Below are 15,928 nucleotides of genomic sequence, written 5' to 3' on the forward strand. Positions count from 1 at the left end.
AATATCATTACAAAAAATATATAAATAAGTTACATTAATATAAGTCATCTTAAAAAAAAGTTGACAATTGTTATTGTTATAAAATATTTATTTTCTTCATCATCGTATTTATTACTTTTATGTTAACTAATAAACTTAAATTATTACTGTAAATAATTTATGTGATATTGCTATTTTAAGGAGTAACCATTTCAGTTTCTTACTCCACGTATAATCAATCAAAGATAAGATGAGATTGATTGATCTCTAATCGGTTTAATTAATTAATTTTTAAGTAACTATAACTTATAATATAACTTAATAATAACAGTGTTAACTAACTAAAGTGTCAAAGTTTAAACCATAAATAATTAATTTTTTTTATCAAATATTGTTAGAATAAATTAACATCAATCTCATATATAATAGAAACTACATTATTATTATTATTATTATTATTATTATATTTACTGTAGTAATTATATAATAGAAACTACATTATTATTATTAAAAAAGATAATCTATCAATATTTTATGAGTGAACTCGTTTTGATAAATTTTTGCCGGCATTATACAAACAATCATAGAAAACTTGCCAAAATGGACCGTTAGTACAGATTATCATATAGTTAATTATAATAATTTTTTGTTTATATAGAAAAAAGTTTCTTGTAAAATGTATTAAACGCTACAACCATGTTTGTTGTATCACATTGTCGTATCCCATACAACTAAAATATCAATCTGTATTTTTTATATAAATTTCTTGTCCCATAAATTTGTCACATCATAGTTTTGATATTACCAAGGAAGTAAGAAAATTTATTTCCTTAAAAGAATATGAAGAAGATAAAAGTACATGCAACTTTAACTCAAAATACTTTGACAGAAGAACACAAACCAAATCATATAGAAAGGAAGCAAGTAAACTTAATTAAAATAAATGAAGAATCAGTTTGAAGATAGTAAGAGAATATATAAAAGAACATATTGATAAAAACTATTTAGTTAATAAAATTATATGTTTTTATGTAATTAAAAGAAATATTATATATAAGATTGTTGTGATGGTATAAAATGATTAATAAAATTTAACAAGTTAAATAATATATTATATAAAATGAAAATTCATAATAAAATTGAACAGGAAGCACTTGGATCAAGTGAAGCAAGATTGAAATTCGTGAAAGTAGAGATAGAAAGGTAAAATTTAGGATTTCCAAAAGATTACCTATGTTAGGCGGTACTTGAATCAAGCTTAGCACCATGAAGGTAGAGAGGAAATTTGTCCCCAAGGCTGGCCGCCACTTACCTCAAGCCGGGTGCCACCTCCTAGTGGTCATCTAAGCTGAGTGCCAGTGGGACAGAGAGCTAGTTTCTTCCGTCTGAGTGCACGCACGGTGTATAACATGAGGCGTTGGGCGTCACCACTTTTGCTAATTTGACACGTCTGACTTATTTTCCTTGTTTCATTGTGAAAAAGAGGGTCTTTTAGGTTTTCCAGATGTGTGGAACACACCTTAAAGACCTTTGGGGCTATTAGTGTGCCCTGAAGCAGCTTCTTCCATTATTCAAATGTCCTTTTTAGGCTCTGGAGCAGCTGCTGCAATGTTACCCCATACAACACTTCCTGTGCATTTCCCATGCTTGTATGGGAACACCTTGTTTTGATATATCATCAGATGTTGAACACCCTACAATCCACTCATAGCCACACTGCTACCCCTAAATTAAGGTGTGCCCTGAACCACACCAAGTTATAAACTGAATCACTAAATTTATAGCAACATTGGTAACAATCGGATAAAATTGTCTGTTTCCCACCTCAACCACCAAAAAATATGTAATGCCCCCATCCAAGGCAGAAGATATATCAACTATAGCACAACACAACCAAAATCAAATCAACCTGTCCCATACATAGATCACTCTGCAGAATCCCTTGTCAAACTCTACCATATAAACACCCTGAACAAGCACCTGTGCAGAATGGACACACTAAGAGAATGGTACAATACCCCTGCACAGTTTATTAGAAAATGGCAGATACACCGTGAAAGTAACAATTGATCTGCATTCACCATCAACATGGGTAAAGAGAACCTGATGTGTTGTTTCAAAAACATTCTTTGACGCATATGAAACAGATAAAATAATGGGAGTATGGAACTATTACCAATAATCTTTACAAGAACACCAACCATCCTTAAAGTGATGAAAACGATTATTATCTCTCACGATAATATCTCTTCCAACAATTTTTGAGATGAACTTAATGGCATTATGACAATCTCCACAAATCCTAAGATTTTTTGTAATACGTATGGGCACTCCATGAGGGAGAGCTATGAGGCCAAATGCTAGAGCAATCTTCTCACTGTGGTACCATAATTCTGAAGCCTTTTCTTCTTCTTCTAAATCAAAAAGTGATAGTTTGGTATCAGGAACATACCCAGCTTTCGTCATCTCCTCTCTGAGCTTAGCTAGCATTGCCTGAATTTCAGAGTTCTTTTCATGAGAACTATTCTTTGCTTGGAAAACATGGACTCTATTCTTTACAGCAACCCAACTATAACCAACATTTTTTTTAATTCCAATATCTCTCATTTCCTTCCTGACAATAGTGGCTTCTTCCCATCTGCATTTAGCAATTACAAGCATTAGCAAAAGAACCATAAAAAATATTAATTCAGAAGGAAGAGACAGTTTAAGTTCTGGCTAAACATGCTAAAGCAACTACAGAAAAATGAAAACCACCACAACAATAATACAAACCTTATCCTACTAGAAGCAGAAAAATAAAACAGAAGGTAAATTCTTTTGAGACTAATTTGGATGGGACAGCTTATTCTACCAAATAGAACGAACAACTCAGCAAACTTATCCATTCTATCCAAGGAAACTTAGTTATTGAAATTGTAAATTTTTACCTGCCAGCAGATGCAAGCATGTTGGAAAACACTACATGGTTGCCAGAGTCATCAGGATCTAGCTGGAATAATTTTTCAGCTGCAATTTTCCCCAACTCTGTTTTCCCATGCATCTTACAAGACCCGAGTAGAGCTCCCCATACAGATATAGTGGGAAGAATTGGCATTCTTTTAATAAATTCATATGCACGATCTACCAAACCAGACCTCCCAAGAAGGTCCACAATACATGCATAATGCTCAGCGCCTGGTTTAATTCCATATCTCCCTCTCATGGATTCAAATATATGCAAACCTCTCTCCACTGCCCCTGCCCTACTACATGCTGACAATACAGAAACTAGTGTAACATAACTTGGTGCTATACCAAAGCTGCCCAGTGTCATCTCCTCAAATAAAGTCAATGCCATGTCAACATCGCCCAAATGTGCATATCCACCTATCATTGCATTCCAAGTGACTAGGTTCCTCTCGGGCATTTCTTTGAATACTTGCTCTGCGTTTTCTATACTTCCGCATTTTCCATACATATCAACAAGTGCACTCCCAACAAATATATTCTCCTCGACACATGCTTTAACAGCAAGAGCATGAACTGACCTGCCCAGTTCAAGCCCTCCAAGCTCCGCACACGCACTGAGTACACTCGATATCATGAAATCTGTTGGCTCAACCTCCTTCCTTGCCTTCAGGAAGACCATACACGCTCTCTCTTCCTCGTGGTTTTGCACAAGAGCAGCGAGCATAGAGCACCAGGAAACAACATTCCTCCTGCCACTGCCAATTCTATTAAAAACCATTTCAGATGACACCACGTCCCCACATTTTCCGTAGAAATCAATAAGCCCATTGGAAACAGAGACATCCTCCCGGTACCGGCTCCGAACTATAAATCCGTGTAACTGAATTCCGAGCTCTAAACTCGCCATGTCAGCACACGCATTGAGAAACACACAAAACGTTATCGCATTGGGCTCTCCACCCACACAAAGAAACCTTTTAAACGCGGAAACTGCATCCAAACACCGGCCATCCTGAACTGCATTGGAAATATACGCATTCCACGTGGCCAAGTTTCTGTGCGGCATTTCGTCGAACATGTTACGAGCCTCGACTCGAAGGCCGGTTTTGCTGTACATGTCAAAGGCGCTGCACCCCACAAACACGTCCAATATATTTCCACCTTTTAGAGCGAGGGCGTGAAGCTGTTTTCCAGTAAAGGGCATGTGCAACGAAGCCGAAGCTTTGAAGACGCAGGGAAACGTAAAGTCGTTAGGGAGAACACACTCGCGGCGCATGTTACTGAAGTAGAGGAGCGCGGAGGTGAAACGACGGTTGTGAACGCAGCCGGAGATGAGAGACGTCCAGGTGACGACGGTGCGGGGATTGGTGAGTGACAGAAGGATTTCAGCTGAGTTGATACGGTCGAGTTTGGAGTACAAGTTGACGAGGTGGTTGCAGAGGAAGGAGGAGAGAGGGGTGTCATGGGTTCTGAGGATGAGCGCGTGGACGGAACGGCCAAGCAGGGAAGAGCGGGTTGAAACAGCTGACTCCAGCAAAGAACCAAGCAGGTTTGGAGAGGGCGCGTTCATGGATATGGTGATCGGAAAACAGAGTACATTCTTTTCAGCCAGCTTTCGTTTTCTTGCATGCCATTTCAGATTGGAAAAAGTTTTTCTAACTAAGTTTTTTTTTTTTACAACTTTCTTTAAGATTTCAAACATGAAGACCAGTAAAATAAATTAATGACATATGGTATATTTTTCGGTATAGGTAGAGTCACCTAAGCTCTACAAAATTTTTTCCAACCACTGTCTTGGTTCTCTTCGGCTTAACTTCAATTTAATACAACGATCGAAAGTCGGTAAGTTAAGCGCGATAATAAATACGTAATCAAAGAATATGTTTATCTTTTAGGGTTGATTTGTATTTATAGTTTTGGTTATGAGTTTCAGATTATTAAAGTTTTAATCACAGTTCAATCCACAGTTCAATCATCCTTAATCAGTGTTTTATCTTAATCATGTTCAAAAATTACTGTCACAGTTGTTCGACCTTGATATTTCTCGAGTACTGGTCGTCGACGCCGTCTAGAAATCACCAATCCAGTCTATTATCAACAAATTTGTTAAAAAAAATTGTCATATCACAATCCTATTATTTTTCTCTAAATAATGTTCAAACCTTATATTGCTTAGTTGATAATTAAATAAAGAGGCTTTTTTTTTCATTTGACTTTTTTTATCATGAGAAGAAAAAAATAAAAATAAGAATATTTTATTCCACGGTCATGAAAACCATACACGAAAAAGGGGGGAACAAACTCTTTAATGATGCCAATTTTTCTTCAAAGTTATACAAAATGACAAATTAAAAGAAAAAATACCATGGAAGTCATGCGGGCTTAACAATTCATTTCATTACAATTTCATCTTTTTATTTTAATTGAAGCAGTGTTTAAGTGGTATGATTTTAATATATTATGATATAAACTGAGGTTATGTAATATTTTAATACACATTTGACAGATAAATAAATGAAGATTTTTTCACATGAAAGTGTGAAATACTTTGAATATAAATATTTAATAAAATTTTATTTAGTGTACAAACACTTTCTAAAAATTTTCAAATTAGAGACTCACGAGAATCCCATCAAAAAGTTGTAACTATTTTTGGGAATTTTGGAGTCCTAAAGGTGTTTTAAAACATCATGTTTGTCAAGTTTCTTTTGTCTAAGTTCACATTTATTTCCATTATTATAACTAAAAATACTATAGGATGGTCTTCATGGACTATGATTCCATGCTGATCTTTATTAGTAAACATCGCATCAGGCATAGCCTTTGCAAACTCTACCTTTTCGATTATCATCACACTCCGAGAATATTAATTCAATCCATAATTATAGAGATGTTTCAAAATTTGTGGTAATTTATTCCTATCATGGATTCGAGTCGGGTTGAATTTGAAAAAATTGTATATTTTTATGTGAGTTAGATTTCAACCCAACTTACTTAAACTCGACTCATGTGAATTGATCTCGTGGTGGTCGGGTTGGTCCACCAACCCACCAACCTAATTTTATTTTATTAAAATTTAATTTTAATTTTATAAAAAAATATTTATAATTTTTTTTGCTTGAAAAAATTATTTAAGTTCCTTATTTTCAAAATTAATTAAACATCTATATTGGGAGTGAAATTTGTTTAGATTTGAATCATAGAAAGTTTGTAATTTTTTTATTTAAAAAAATTATAATTAAGTGAGTCAGTGAGCCAACTCGTTTATCCATCAACCCGTGGTAGATCGACCCAGATTCGAATTTTTCTGGCTCGCTAATAAATGAGCCGGGTTGGGTTGACTCACTAAGTGACCAACCCGTGGTGGACCGGATCGAGTCGGGCCGAATGACCCATTTTGACAGCTCTACATAATGGGTGTTTCACCATGCATCTCCAACACTTCATCTGCACCTACAACTTTTTCAAAAAATTCTTTTTAATCTTAGTAAATATTTTTTTTACTTTTTCTCTTTCTATTTAAAGTAATTCTAAACTTCTTTAACTCTGCACTCTTTTAACAAAATTTTTAAAACTTTGTCTTTTATTTATAATTTAATAACTATTTAATTTAATTTAAAAATCTAATATTATTTAATATTTTAATTATTATTAAAATATAATTTTTTCATTTAAATTAAATTATTATTAATTTTAAATAGAAAATAAAATTTTAGAAAAAGTCCCCATAACTATGTTATCGGAATTCCAATTCCCACACAAAAGTTTTAAAAATTTGTTTTTTATTTATACTTTATTAATTATTTAATTTAATTTAAAAATTTAATATTTTCTAATATATTTTATATTTAAATAATTATTAAAATATAATTTATATTATTATAGTAGTAATATATAAAAAAATAAAAGAAAAATAAAAATAATTTAAAATTTTAAAAATTTCGAAATCCTATTTTATTAATTTAATATATTTATATATATTAAATCAGATTTTATATAATTATTTTTATTTTTATTACTTTTATTTTAATTATTTTAATTTTAATTTTTATAATATAATTATTATAATAATAAGTGTTGGGAGTGCAGGATGAAACACCCTACGTAATTAATCGGCTTATGGGCTGGCAAGGACGAATATTAGAACATTGGTGATGCAGTCATTTATAGGCCTATTGAACTCCTCATGTATGCTCAACAAGTCCATGAATGACTTCAGTATACTCTCTTATGTCTTCACTTTAATATCTTTAATGGTTACATCTTTTACGAATCCTTAACAAGTCGGATAGCATTCAAGCTCCAATATAAGTCAAGATGACCTTGACAGTATATAATTCAATGAAAATTAAAAAGAAAAATTATTTCACAAGAGTTGTGTTAGGCAAACCTAACAACTTCCTATTTTTTGTAATCTTTTCACATTCATCTATTACAATAATTTTAAAGAAAAGTTACTCCATTATAATGATTTTGCCAAAAAAGTGTAATTTTATATTATAATTTTTAAAAGTAAAGTTTCCATTCCTTGTTTTCTTATTCTCTTTTCTTAAATATGCTTATTACAAACCAAGCATACCACATGTAAAAAAAATTCTTAGATTGTTTTAAATCACCATTCTCTTAAAAAAAAGGTAACGTTATTAACTAGCTATCCACTAATTTTTTTTATCTCTATCTTTAAGTCAAATTTCGATAATTTTTTCTAAATGATTATCAATGTTATTAGGATGGAATTATCTCACAACTTTTATTTTCCATTGCAAAATTAGTGTACATTTTATGTCTTTTTATTCTTTTCCAGGAAAATGTTCGAAAAGAATAATCTAATAACAATCATTTCGTCTTAATTTACTTTATTCAATTATAAAAAAACAAAACTTAGTAGGTTTAGAAGCAACATCTTACTTTGAAAGAGAGGGAAAGACTGAAATATTTACCTTATTTCTGAATTTTGTTCTCTCTCCGAGGTCCCCAAATGTTACAAACTAATAAATTCCATTTATGTTTTTAGGTGGATGCTCCCTTGCCCTAAGGCTATGATGGACGGAAATTTTATAAACTTTTGTATAGAATAAGAAAAACTAATTAACTTTTCAGTCCATTGTAATTTTAAATATTTTTACTTAAATTTTCATTAAATTATTTGTTTTAAATACTTAAAAATTACATATTTTTAATTATTTTTTTTTATTTTTTTTAATTGAATGATGTGGTTGTTTTTATTTTATGTTGAATTGTACATTTGTTTCTTTTATTGAAAAATATATTGGATAACAAAATTCTTATTGTTTTACTGCATCACGTTGGCACAACAATTTCTTGCTATACTTCCGTGAAAGTTATTGAAAAACTTAATCTTATTATCTAATACATTTTCAACGAAAATAATAAAAGTCATTAATTACATTAACATTAATATTATTTTATATTATTCACAAAACCTTTATTTAAAAAAAAAGACTAAACTCAAAGATCATGTTACCTGACTAACCAAAAATCAACTAATAGAAACTCAATTAGAAAAAACATGTTATTTTAAGATTAAAATTAAAAAAAAAAATCAACTAGAGATAAGGCTAATTTAAAGTATATAAGTGGATGCAAACTTTACCTTACAAACCGATTTTGTAGAGTTGAGTTAGGCTTAAAGTACACTTCTTAATATGGTATCAGAGCTATGGTTAGAATCTATCCTAACGATATTTGTTGTTTGTTGGACATGTTGTTCCATCCGTTATCGGACCAGCCATTAATGTCTAGTCTTACTCTCGAGATATATATATATATATATATATATATATATATATATATATATATATATATATATATATATATATATATTTATATTTATATCTCGTAGTGAGGGGTGTGTTGGAAGTCTCACGTCGGCTAGATGATAAGACCAATTTAAAGTATATAAGTGGGTGCAAGCCTCACCTTACAAGCCGATAAAGTTAAGTTAGACTTAAAGTCCACTTCTTAACGGATTTCATATAATAATAAAATTTAATAAAAACTAAGTTAACATTTAACGTTTTAAGAAAATCTAATAAAATACAAAGACATTATAAATTTTAAAAATGATGGGATACCACACACAAAAAAAAAAGTATGGGGTGTGGGAGGAAACAAGTAAAAATTGTTTGACTTCTGAAGTTAAGATATCCTTCTTTTTTATTTGGTAATGGACTGGACTAAAAGAAAATCCATTCGGCATACTTTTGTGCAAAATACCTACGACTTTATTTCATCTAAAAAATGTTCTGTACGTTTGTATTTACTTTAAAATACTTTTTTGTAAATTATTTTGATTATTATAATTATTGTATACTAAAGTTGTTGACTTTCTAATTTTTATGAATATAAAAAAAATCAAATTAAAAGGAATGCATCGGGACATCATGTCAAATCTCCAAGAAAAAATAATTCTCGTGTTTGACAGTGAAATACTTTCTTGACAATAAAACAAGGTGTCACAAAGTCTCAATTATTTCAACAACTCTTTTTCATTTTTATACTTATTGATTAGTTTAAAGTTTTGTAGAGAATTTGCAAATGATTTTTGTTTTTACTATCGGTTGTAGCCAGTGTTGTAATACAATTATTTGCGTATATAAAGAAGTAAAAATGAGAAAAGGATAACAGAGAACATAAATGAAGAAACATGAGAGAAGTTTAAAAAAGCAGATGAATTATAAATATAAATGAAGCATATGGATAGAAGCATGGCGCACGAAACATGCAATGGACGTTGTCGTTGTGCATGAAAACAAGAACAGTGGCTACCTAGAAGCCTATATAGTCCTACAAAAGAAGGACATATGTGTGTAAGATAAAACAGGATTTTGAAAAGAATACAAAACCACTTTTATCACTCCCAATATGTCCTGTTTCAGCGCTCCTAACTGCAAAACAACATACCTTTCTTTCTTGCATTTCCATTTCTGCTTCATAGGAATTCAAATCAATTTAATTTTCTAAATTAAATTATTTCGAGTTAGTTTTTTAATTAGCTTTTTTGCTTTAAATTTAATCAATTCTCATTAACATTTTTTCGATCAATGACTTTCAGTTTTTGTTTTTTTTTTCCAAAGCTAGGTCATTAGCAACTATAGCTTTTACTATACATATTTTTGTTTCTTTTTGTTTCTTATCTCTTTAATATTCTTATAATTTTATATTATATTATTGATGATAAAGATCTTGTATTGATCAGAAATAATATCAATTTATAATACATATACATAAAGATAAATTTCATTTTACTGAGTCTATTTAGTGAGAGTCATTAAAAATTTATCCTATAAATTTAAACATGTTATTTGTGTTTTAGAAGGTATTGAAAATCATATATAGACGTTGAGTTAATTCCAAATTCAACTATCTTATATGTTGATATAAGAGACATTAAGAAGAATTCATAATAATTTATGTTTCTGATCTTCAACAAACATTAATTTTTTTATTCTCAGTTTTTTACATTAATCAGGATATACTTAAACTGCAAGTGGAATGATGAATACCTTTAATCCACTTTTTGTCTTAAAATTTGTTTGATTTCTTAGTTTGCGTTCAATATTATGAATATGAATCAAATCATGAACTCCTCTTGCATTGTTTTTGCGAGAAAATGAATTAATTAAAAAAGTATTAGAATTATATTCAATATATCATTTGTTACATTTTTTATCATAGAGGTTTTCCTGTTTATATTTTTCTCATTAAATGGCTTATTATATTTTATCCTTTTACCTTTCATTTTCTAATATCTCTTCTTATATGCCTTTTATCACCATCCTTATTACACTTTACAATAATTCAATAACTCAGTGTAGTGATTATGAGCTCACACAATATGAAAATGATACAAGTAATATAATCTTAAGATCCATATATATAAAGCTATTGTTCTATGCATATACTATCCGACAACCAGAGATTTTGTCATCCTTTGTATTTTAATCATCTAACTTTTTACTTACTCAAATATGCATGTCTTGTGGGAAGTGAAGTGTGTAGGTAAAGGGATCCACTTCAAAGATTTGTATCTGCACAATATTTGATTCGAATGTATTCAATCAATATAACATGTTTATATTGGACTCTATTTTTAACTTTTCCTCTACGTTGCCATTATTTTCAATTATGGAAGGGGTCACAGCGTCAAATCCTGTCCAAACTTCAATGTTGGTGAGCTTACGTTTAAGAAATAATTCATACGGCAATTTATTTAATAATGTCTTGTCGCAATATTTATATGCCTCGTATTTCTCTTTTCTATTTCTTAATAGTAAATGTGTTCTACTGTACATGTAATATTTCTTATGTTTTATTATTTTGAACCATATAATAAAACATGTTTACCACATTTTATGATTGAACTATTGATGTGCTGCGTTTCATCTTTGGTCCATCAGGGATATAACTAAATCGAAAAATCACTTTCAGAAAGATACGTTGCGTAGGGTGCTATCTTCTATCCAAACTAACTACCCATCAGATCATATGAAACATAAGTTAAATAATTCATTGAATCCAACTTCTCAATCATGAATCCTGAATCCCAATAGTAGATTCTTCTTACAAAAGAATTAATATACGTATACAGTAATCTTACAAAAACAAACCTTATAAAGATGAATGTAAGAGAATATATTGAAATGAAAGGGCAAGGTGTTACGTGTATCTTAAACTTGTGTACTATTTTATGTCAAACGGTTTAACTTAACTAACCGATTTAAGAATTTTTACCTATGGTAAGAAAGTGGATTTTTTTTTCCAAAATATGGGAGAGAGGCTAAAAGTTTAAGAACAATCGAGTGTTTTCTTTTAACAAATAATGTGCCCACAGGCATGGTGAAAAAAGAGTAAAGGTTTTGTTAAAAGGGGAACTTTGTAAAAGTAATCTTAAACAAATGGTTCGTAACAAAACAGAAAAAAAATGTATACATACCTCGTTCCTGTTTCCATTCGTATGATAAAATTAAGAACGAGAATCTTGCGTGTTTTGGCTTTTCTAGAGCAGTCCTTATCATTACTGTTTCTAATACAGCTATTAATTAAGTCACTGGCGGTGTTTACCAAGCATGTTTTATCGTCAAACATGATTTAGTACATTAAGAATGTTGTTTTATTTAGTTAAAGTGAGAAGTGTATATGGAGGTTGGTATACTCGCGTAGGGATATTTTAAACCCTCTCTACCCCCACTCTAAGTTAGCATATGCCATATAAACCTGTCGTCGAAATGAACATTGGCATATAATAATAATGCATACACTTAAAGACAAATAGTCCGGTATATGAACTTACCTAAACCAACTACTTTTAATTCATAATTAAAATTAATTAAATGCAAAACGATAAGAGTATCCATTCTTTAGCCGCAGTTGTTGAAGCTCTCTTTGGATACTCTTTGTTTGTCCCCAGGTTTCCCCTACAAGGGCAATTAAATAAATAGCAATTATTACGTAGAGTAAACCCCCAAAAAGCTTTTTATGCTCAATGCCAATTTGTGTTCTTCCACGATAAGTAATTCTTGCCCATGGTAAACATATATTTTGAAGACCAACTGGGGATTTGAACCTCACAACACCCTCCTGTGGACCTTCTGAATTTTCGTATTGAAGCAAGTTGTGATTTTATAATTGCCTTAGTATTGCAATGTTTGATAGTTAGTACTTTTAATTGGCAAAAGACAATCTTTGTGCATGTGTTGGTTGTGTGGTTTTTGTATTTTTTATTATTATTAAGAATTGAGGGAATTTACACTATCTACTCAACCAATTGAGTTAGACCATTCAGTTCCGAAGAGCCACGTTAAGAATTTAGAAATAAACTAAAATTTGGAGTGGAACACAAGTCTTCTACCAACTGATGAGCTAAATCATTGTGTGCCTTAGTAATAAAGACATTAAAAACTGGACATGTGACAAGGGAATGAAAATGCAGGAAGACACAGCACTGAGTTTGGTACATCAGATTCACTAAACTGTTTGTTTCTTTGGCTGTTGTTATTCACTAAGCAATTTTAATAGCTAGTTTGGTAAAGAACCTTATCTAGTTCTGTTTTTTTGTTGTCACTTGTCAGTTTTGCTCTCTCCCTCGTCCTTGATTGTTTTTGTACTTGTTTCTGCTTTTGATGGGTGCATTATTTTCATGGGGTGAAAAAGCTGAAAAGAAGGGGGAAAAAGATGTCCTGCCACCTGCTGCAACCTCAACTCCCCCTCCCTCCTTTAATTTATCCCAATATTCCTTTTCATCCTTCCCACGAACACTCCTATCATACGGTCCAATTTCTTTCCATCAAGGATCGATATCATTGTCTCTACAAGCTAAAATCACATCTTGCAGATTAAGCTCAACGTGTAAAATCATAGAGATACTCACATACCTGCATTTTACTATTGAAAATTAAAAATGACGATTGCGTTATGAGGAAATTAATATCTGTGTGGAGGGCATGTGGCTGGAGAGACAAAAGAAAGCCCACCATCGTACCTTACTACATACAAGAAAAGCAAGGTGCTCGTGAGTTAGTGTGCAGAATTCCCCTGCTATTCGTCTAGTTAATTATACCATCATAAGGACCACACACACAGCGGCAACAGCAACAAACACAAGGACAATAAACCAACACTGCTTGTCACCCACTATCCCCATCACCAACGTCACACAAAAACTTCAACAAATTTTACACCACGCTTTTTCTTTCAAACCCAGAGACAGTATAGTATAGTTTAGTTATTTTACATAATAGGAACAGAAAGAAAGAAGCAGCAGCACTATATACTTTTAATACATGATAACGAAACAGCTTCATCGAAATACACACCTGCTTATCCTTCGTTTCGCTAAATTTCTCTTTTTGATCGTCAAAATACAATCGCCGCTCCGGTACCCCTTTTACCCAAGACAAAGATACGAAAACTAAAAAAAAAGGAATCCCATGAAGTGGATCGCACAACCGCCAATATGTTCTTTATCTGGTAAGATAAAATAACTCGAAGCGAACCAACCTCGTGTTAATGAGTTAATGTTTTTTTTTTTGTTCAGAGGAAGTTTCCGGACAGGCTACGGTGGCGCCGGTGGTGGTGGGTGTTGTGCGTCCGACAGGGGGTGGAGGAGAGGAGTTGGAGGACAAGGTCGGTGAAGGCGCGAATGATGTACTTGTGGGTGTGAGAGGGGTTGAGAGCGAGGTAGCATAGGAGAAGTTCGTGGAGGTAGTCCCAGTCTTGGGTGATGTCGACTTGGCGTGAACGGATCATTTCGTGCATTGAGCGGAGGAAATCCACGTAGGGGTTGAGGGAATACTTGGGGACTGTGACGCCGCCGCCCGTGGGGACGAAGGTGCGGGTGTCCGGGGATTCGACGATGGAGTTGGAAGTGCCCGGGGAGGAGAAGAAGAAGCGCTGGGAGGCGAAGACGGAGGCGAAGTCAGGCTCCGTGGAGGAGGAATGGTCGTCGTCGTCGGAAGAAGAAGAGGGGTGGGTGAAGGTGGTGGAGTTGTCGGTGGAAGGTGGAGGGTGAGGGTGGTGGAGAATGGTGGGGTATTTGAGCTTGAAGAAACAGAGGTGAAGGCGTTTGGAGAACAGGGTGGGCATTTTTGCTTTGGAGAATTAGAGAGAGAAGAAGGACGAAGGAGAAAGAGTTTGTTTGTGTATGCCTTATATAAACTTCTACATCTGTGTTTCCTGTGCCTCTTCACACTCACCAATCATACACACACATGCTACATAATTCATGTAAATAAATACTACTTATCAATTTTTTTTTCTATTTTCTTTCTACCGTTAAATGTCATATTAGTTACATTATATTAATACTTCTTTTTATCTTTTTCTGGGAGTAAATCAACCTATGGTGTTTAAGGATACTTCTGTTTGATAATTTTGCTTTGTAGACCACGTTTTTTCTGATAATATTTTAATTCTCCAATTATGGGATTTAAAATTTTGTATGAAGACTGGTTATTCGAGTGATTATTATTGTTAAAGAAGTTAATAATGTATGTGATTTTTGTACATACTTGTCAAATCAATGAACTCGACAGACAAACGACTCTTAATCGATTGGTTAAAATAATAATAACAGCTACAGTTAATGAAATAATAAAAATAATTTATTGATAATGAATCAGACTTAAGGATAAATTCATTTTAATATATATTTGACAAGAACGTCAGGTAATTAACTCTGATTATTCATTTTTAGTACAAGAATGATTGAGTAAATAACTCACTTTAGCGTCTAAGTGTCTTTGACCGGTACTCACCATGTGCCAAAGACAAAGAAAAAAGAGCGAATAACGTAGCTCAGAAGATCGTCAGAAAGCCCGCCCGACCTTCATAACACCTTTGAATGCTTTGAATAATAAGGAATCCCAACCTTTACCCGAAACAATTTTTAAACTATAACACATAGAAATCACTTGCTTTGAAGATTCTAGTTTGTACTCAATAGAACAATCTATATATACATATTGTAATAGAACGATGATTAATTGGATACAAAGAAATTGATTGATCTAATTAAAATTAATTCAATATTTAATTAATTTAAATAAAACAATAATCAAATTTAATCATAATACAATAACTCGATTCTATAAAAATTAATGAAAAAAACTGTAAATATAAATTAAATATATAATTGTTAAGACGTTTTATTACCCATCTATTATAATATTAAATAATTTATCTATTAAATTTGAGTTTACTTTAATATTGAAATATTTTTAACACGTGCTTTTCAATCGATAAAAAAATATTTATTTGATAACGAAAAAGATAGCATTGAAAAATTAGAAAAATATTGTTCCACTCTACATTATTAATGAAAAAACAATAAATTCATTTTATTACAACTATATAATTGTTATTATTTCGGTTATGGTTCTCTGTTTATTATGTTTTAAATATTTGTCTGTCACAGTTCATGTTGGAATCTTATTTGTTCAAATTGATAGGTTACGTTATTTGATGGTCCAAGTTATAA

General features: G+C 31.9%; 2 protein-coding genes across 2 annotated transcripts; both read right to left on the reverse strand.

Annotated features, from left to right (window-relative positions):
- Positions 1 to 1,052: 1,052 nt before the first annotated feature.
- On the reverse strand, positions 1,053 to 4,722 carry LOC108325123 (pentatricopeptide repeat-containing protein At4g14850). Its single transcript, XM_017558134.2, has 2 exons — positions 2,910 to 4,722; positions 1,053 to 2,617 (listed from the first exon to the last, which is right to left on the reverse strand). The coding sequence occupies exons 1-2, from the start codon at positions 4,631 to 4,633 to the stop codon at positions 2,152 to 2,154; spliced, it is 2,190 nt and encodes a 729-aa protein (XP_017413623.2). The 5' UTR covers positions 4,634 to 4,722; the 3' UTR covers positions 1,053 to 2,151.
- Positions 4,723 to 13,593: 8,871 nt separating this feature from the next.
- LOC108325502 (transcription repressor OFP12) lies at positions 13,594 to 14,650 on the reverse strand. Its single transcript, XM_052874347.1, has 2 exons — positions 13,951 to 14,650; positions 13,594 to 13,861 (listed from the first exon to the last, which is right to left on the reverse strand). Exon 1 carries the CDS (start codon positions 14,533 to 14,535, stop codon positions 13,984 to 13,986), a length of 552 nt encoding a protein of 183 aa, XP_052730307.1. The 5' UTR covers positions 14,536 to 14,650; the 3' UTR covers positions 13,594 to 13,861; positions 13,951 to 13,983.
- Positions 14,651 to 15,928: the final 1,278 nt, after the last annotated feature.

The sequence above is a fragment of the Vigna angularis genome, chromosome 3, assembly GCF_016808095.1.
Source record: "Vigna angularis cultivar LongXiaoDou No.4 chromosome 3, ASM1680809v1, whole genome shotgun sequence".
Lineage (NCBI taxonomy): Eukaryota > Viridiplantae > Streptophyta > Magnoliopsida > Fabales > Fabaceae > Vigna > Vigna angularis.

Bases quoted from the DNA above. Each gene is read 5' to 3' on its own strand.
- LOC108325502 (XM_052874347.1), bottom strand. From the start codon at position 14,535: ATGCCCACCCTGTTCTCCAAACGCCTTCACCTCTGTTTCTTCAAGCTC.
- LOC108325123 (XM_017558134.2), bottom strand. From the start codon at position 4,633: ATGTTTGAAATCTTAAAGAAAGTTGTAAAAAAAAAAAACTTAGTTAGA. The intron at 2,618-2,909 runs GTAAAAATTTAC...TGCTAAATGCAG, and splicing joins ATGCTTGCATCTGCTGGCAG to ATGGGAAGAAGCCACTATTG.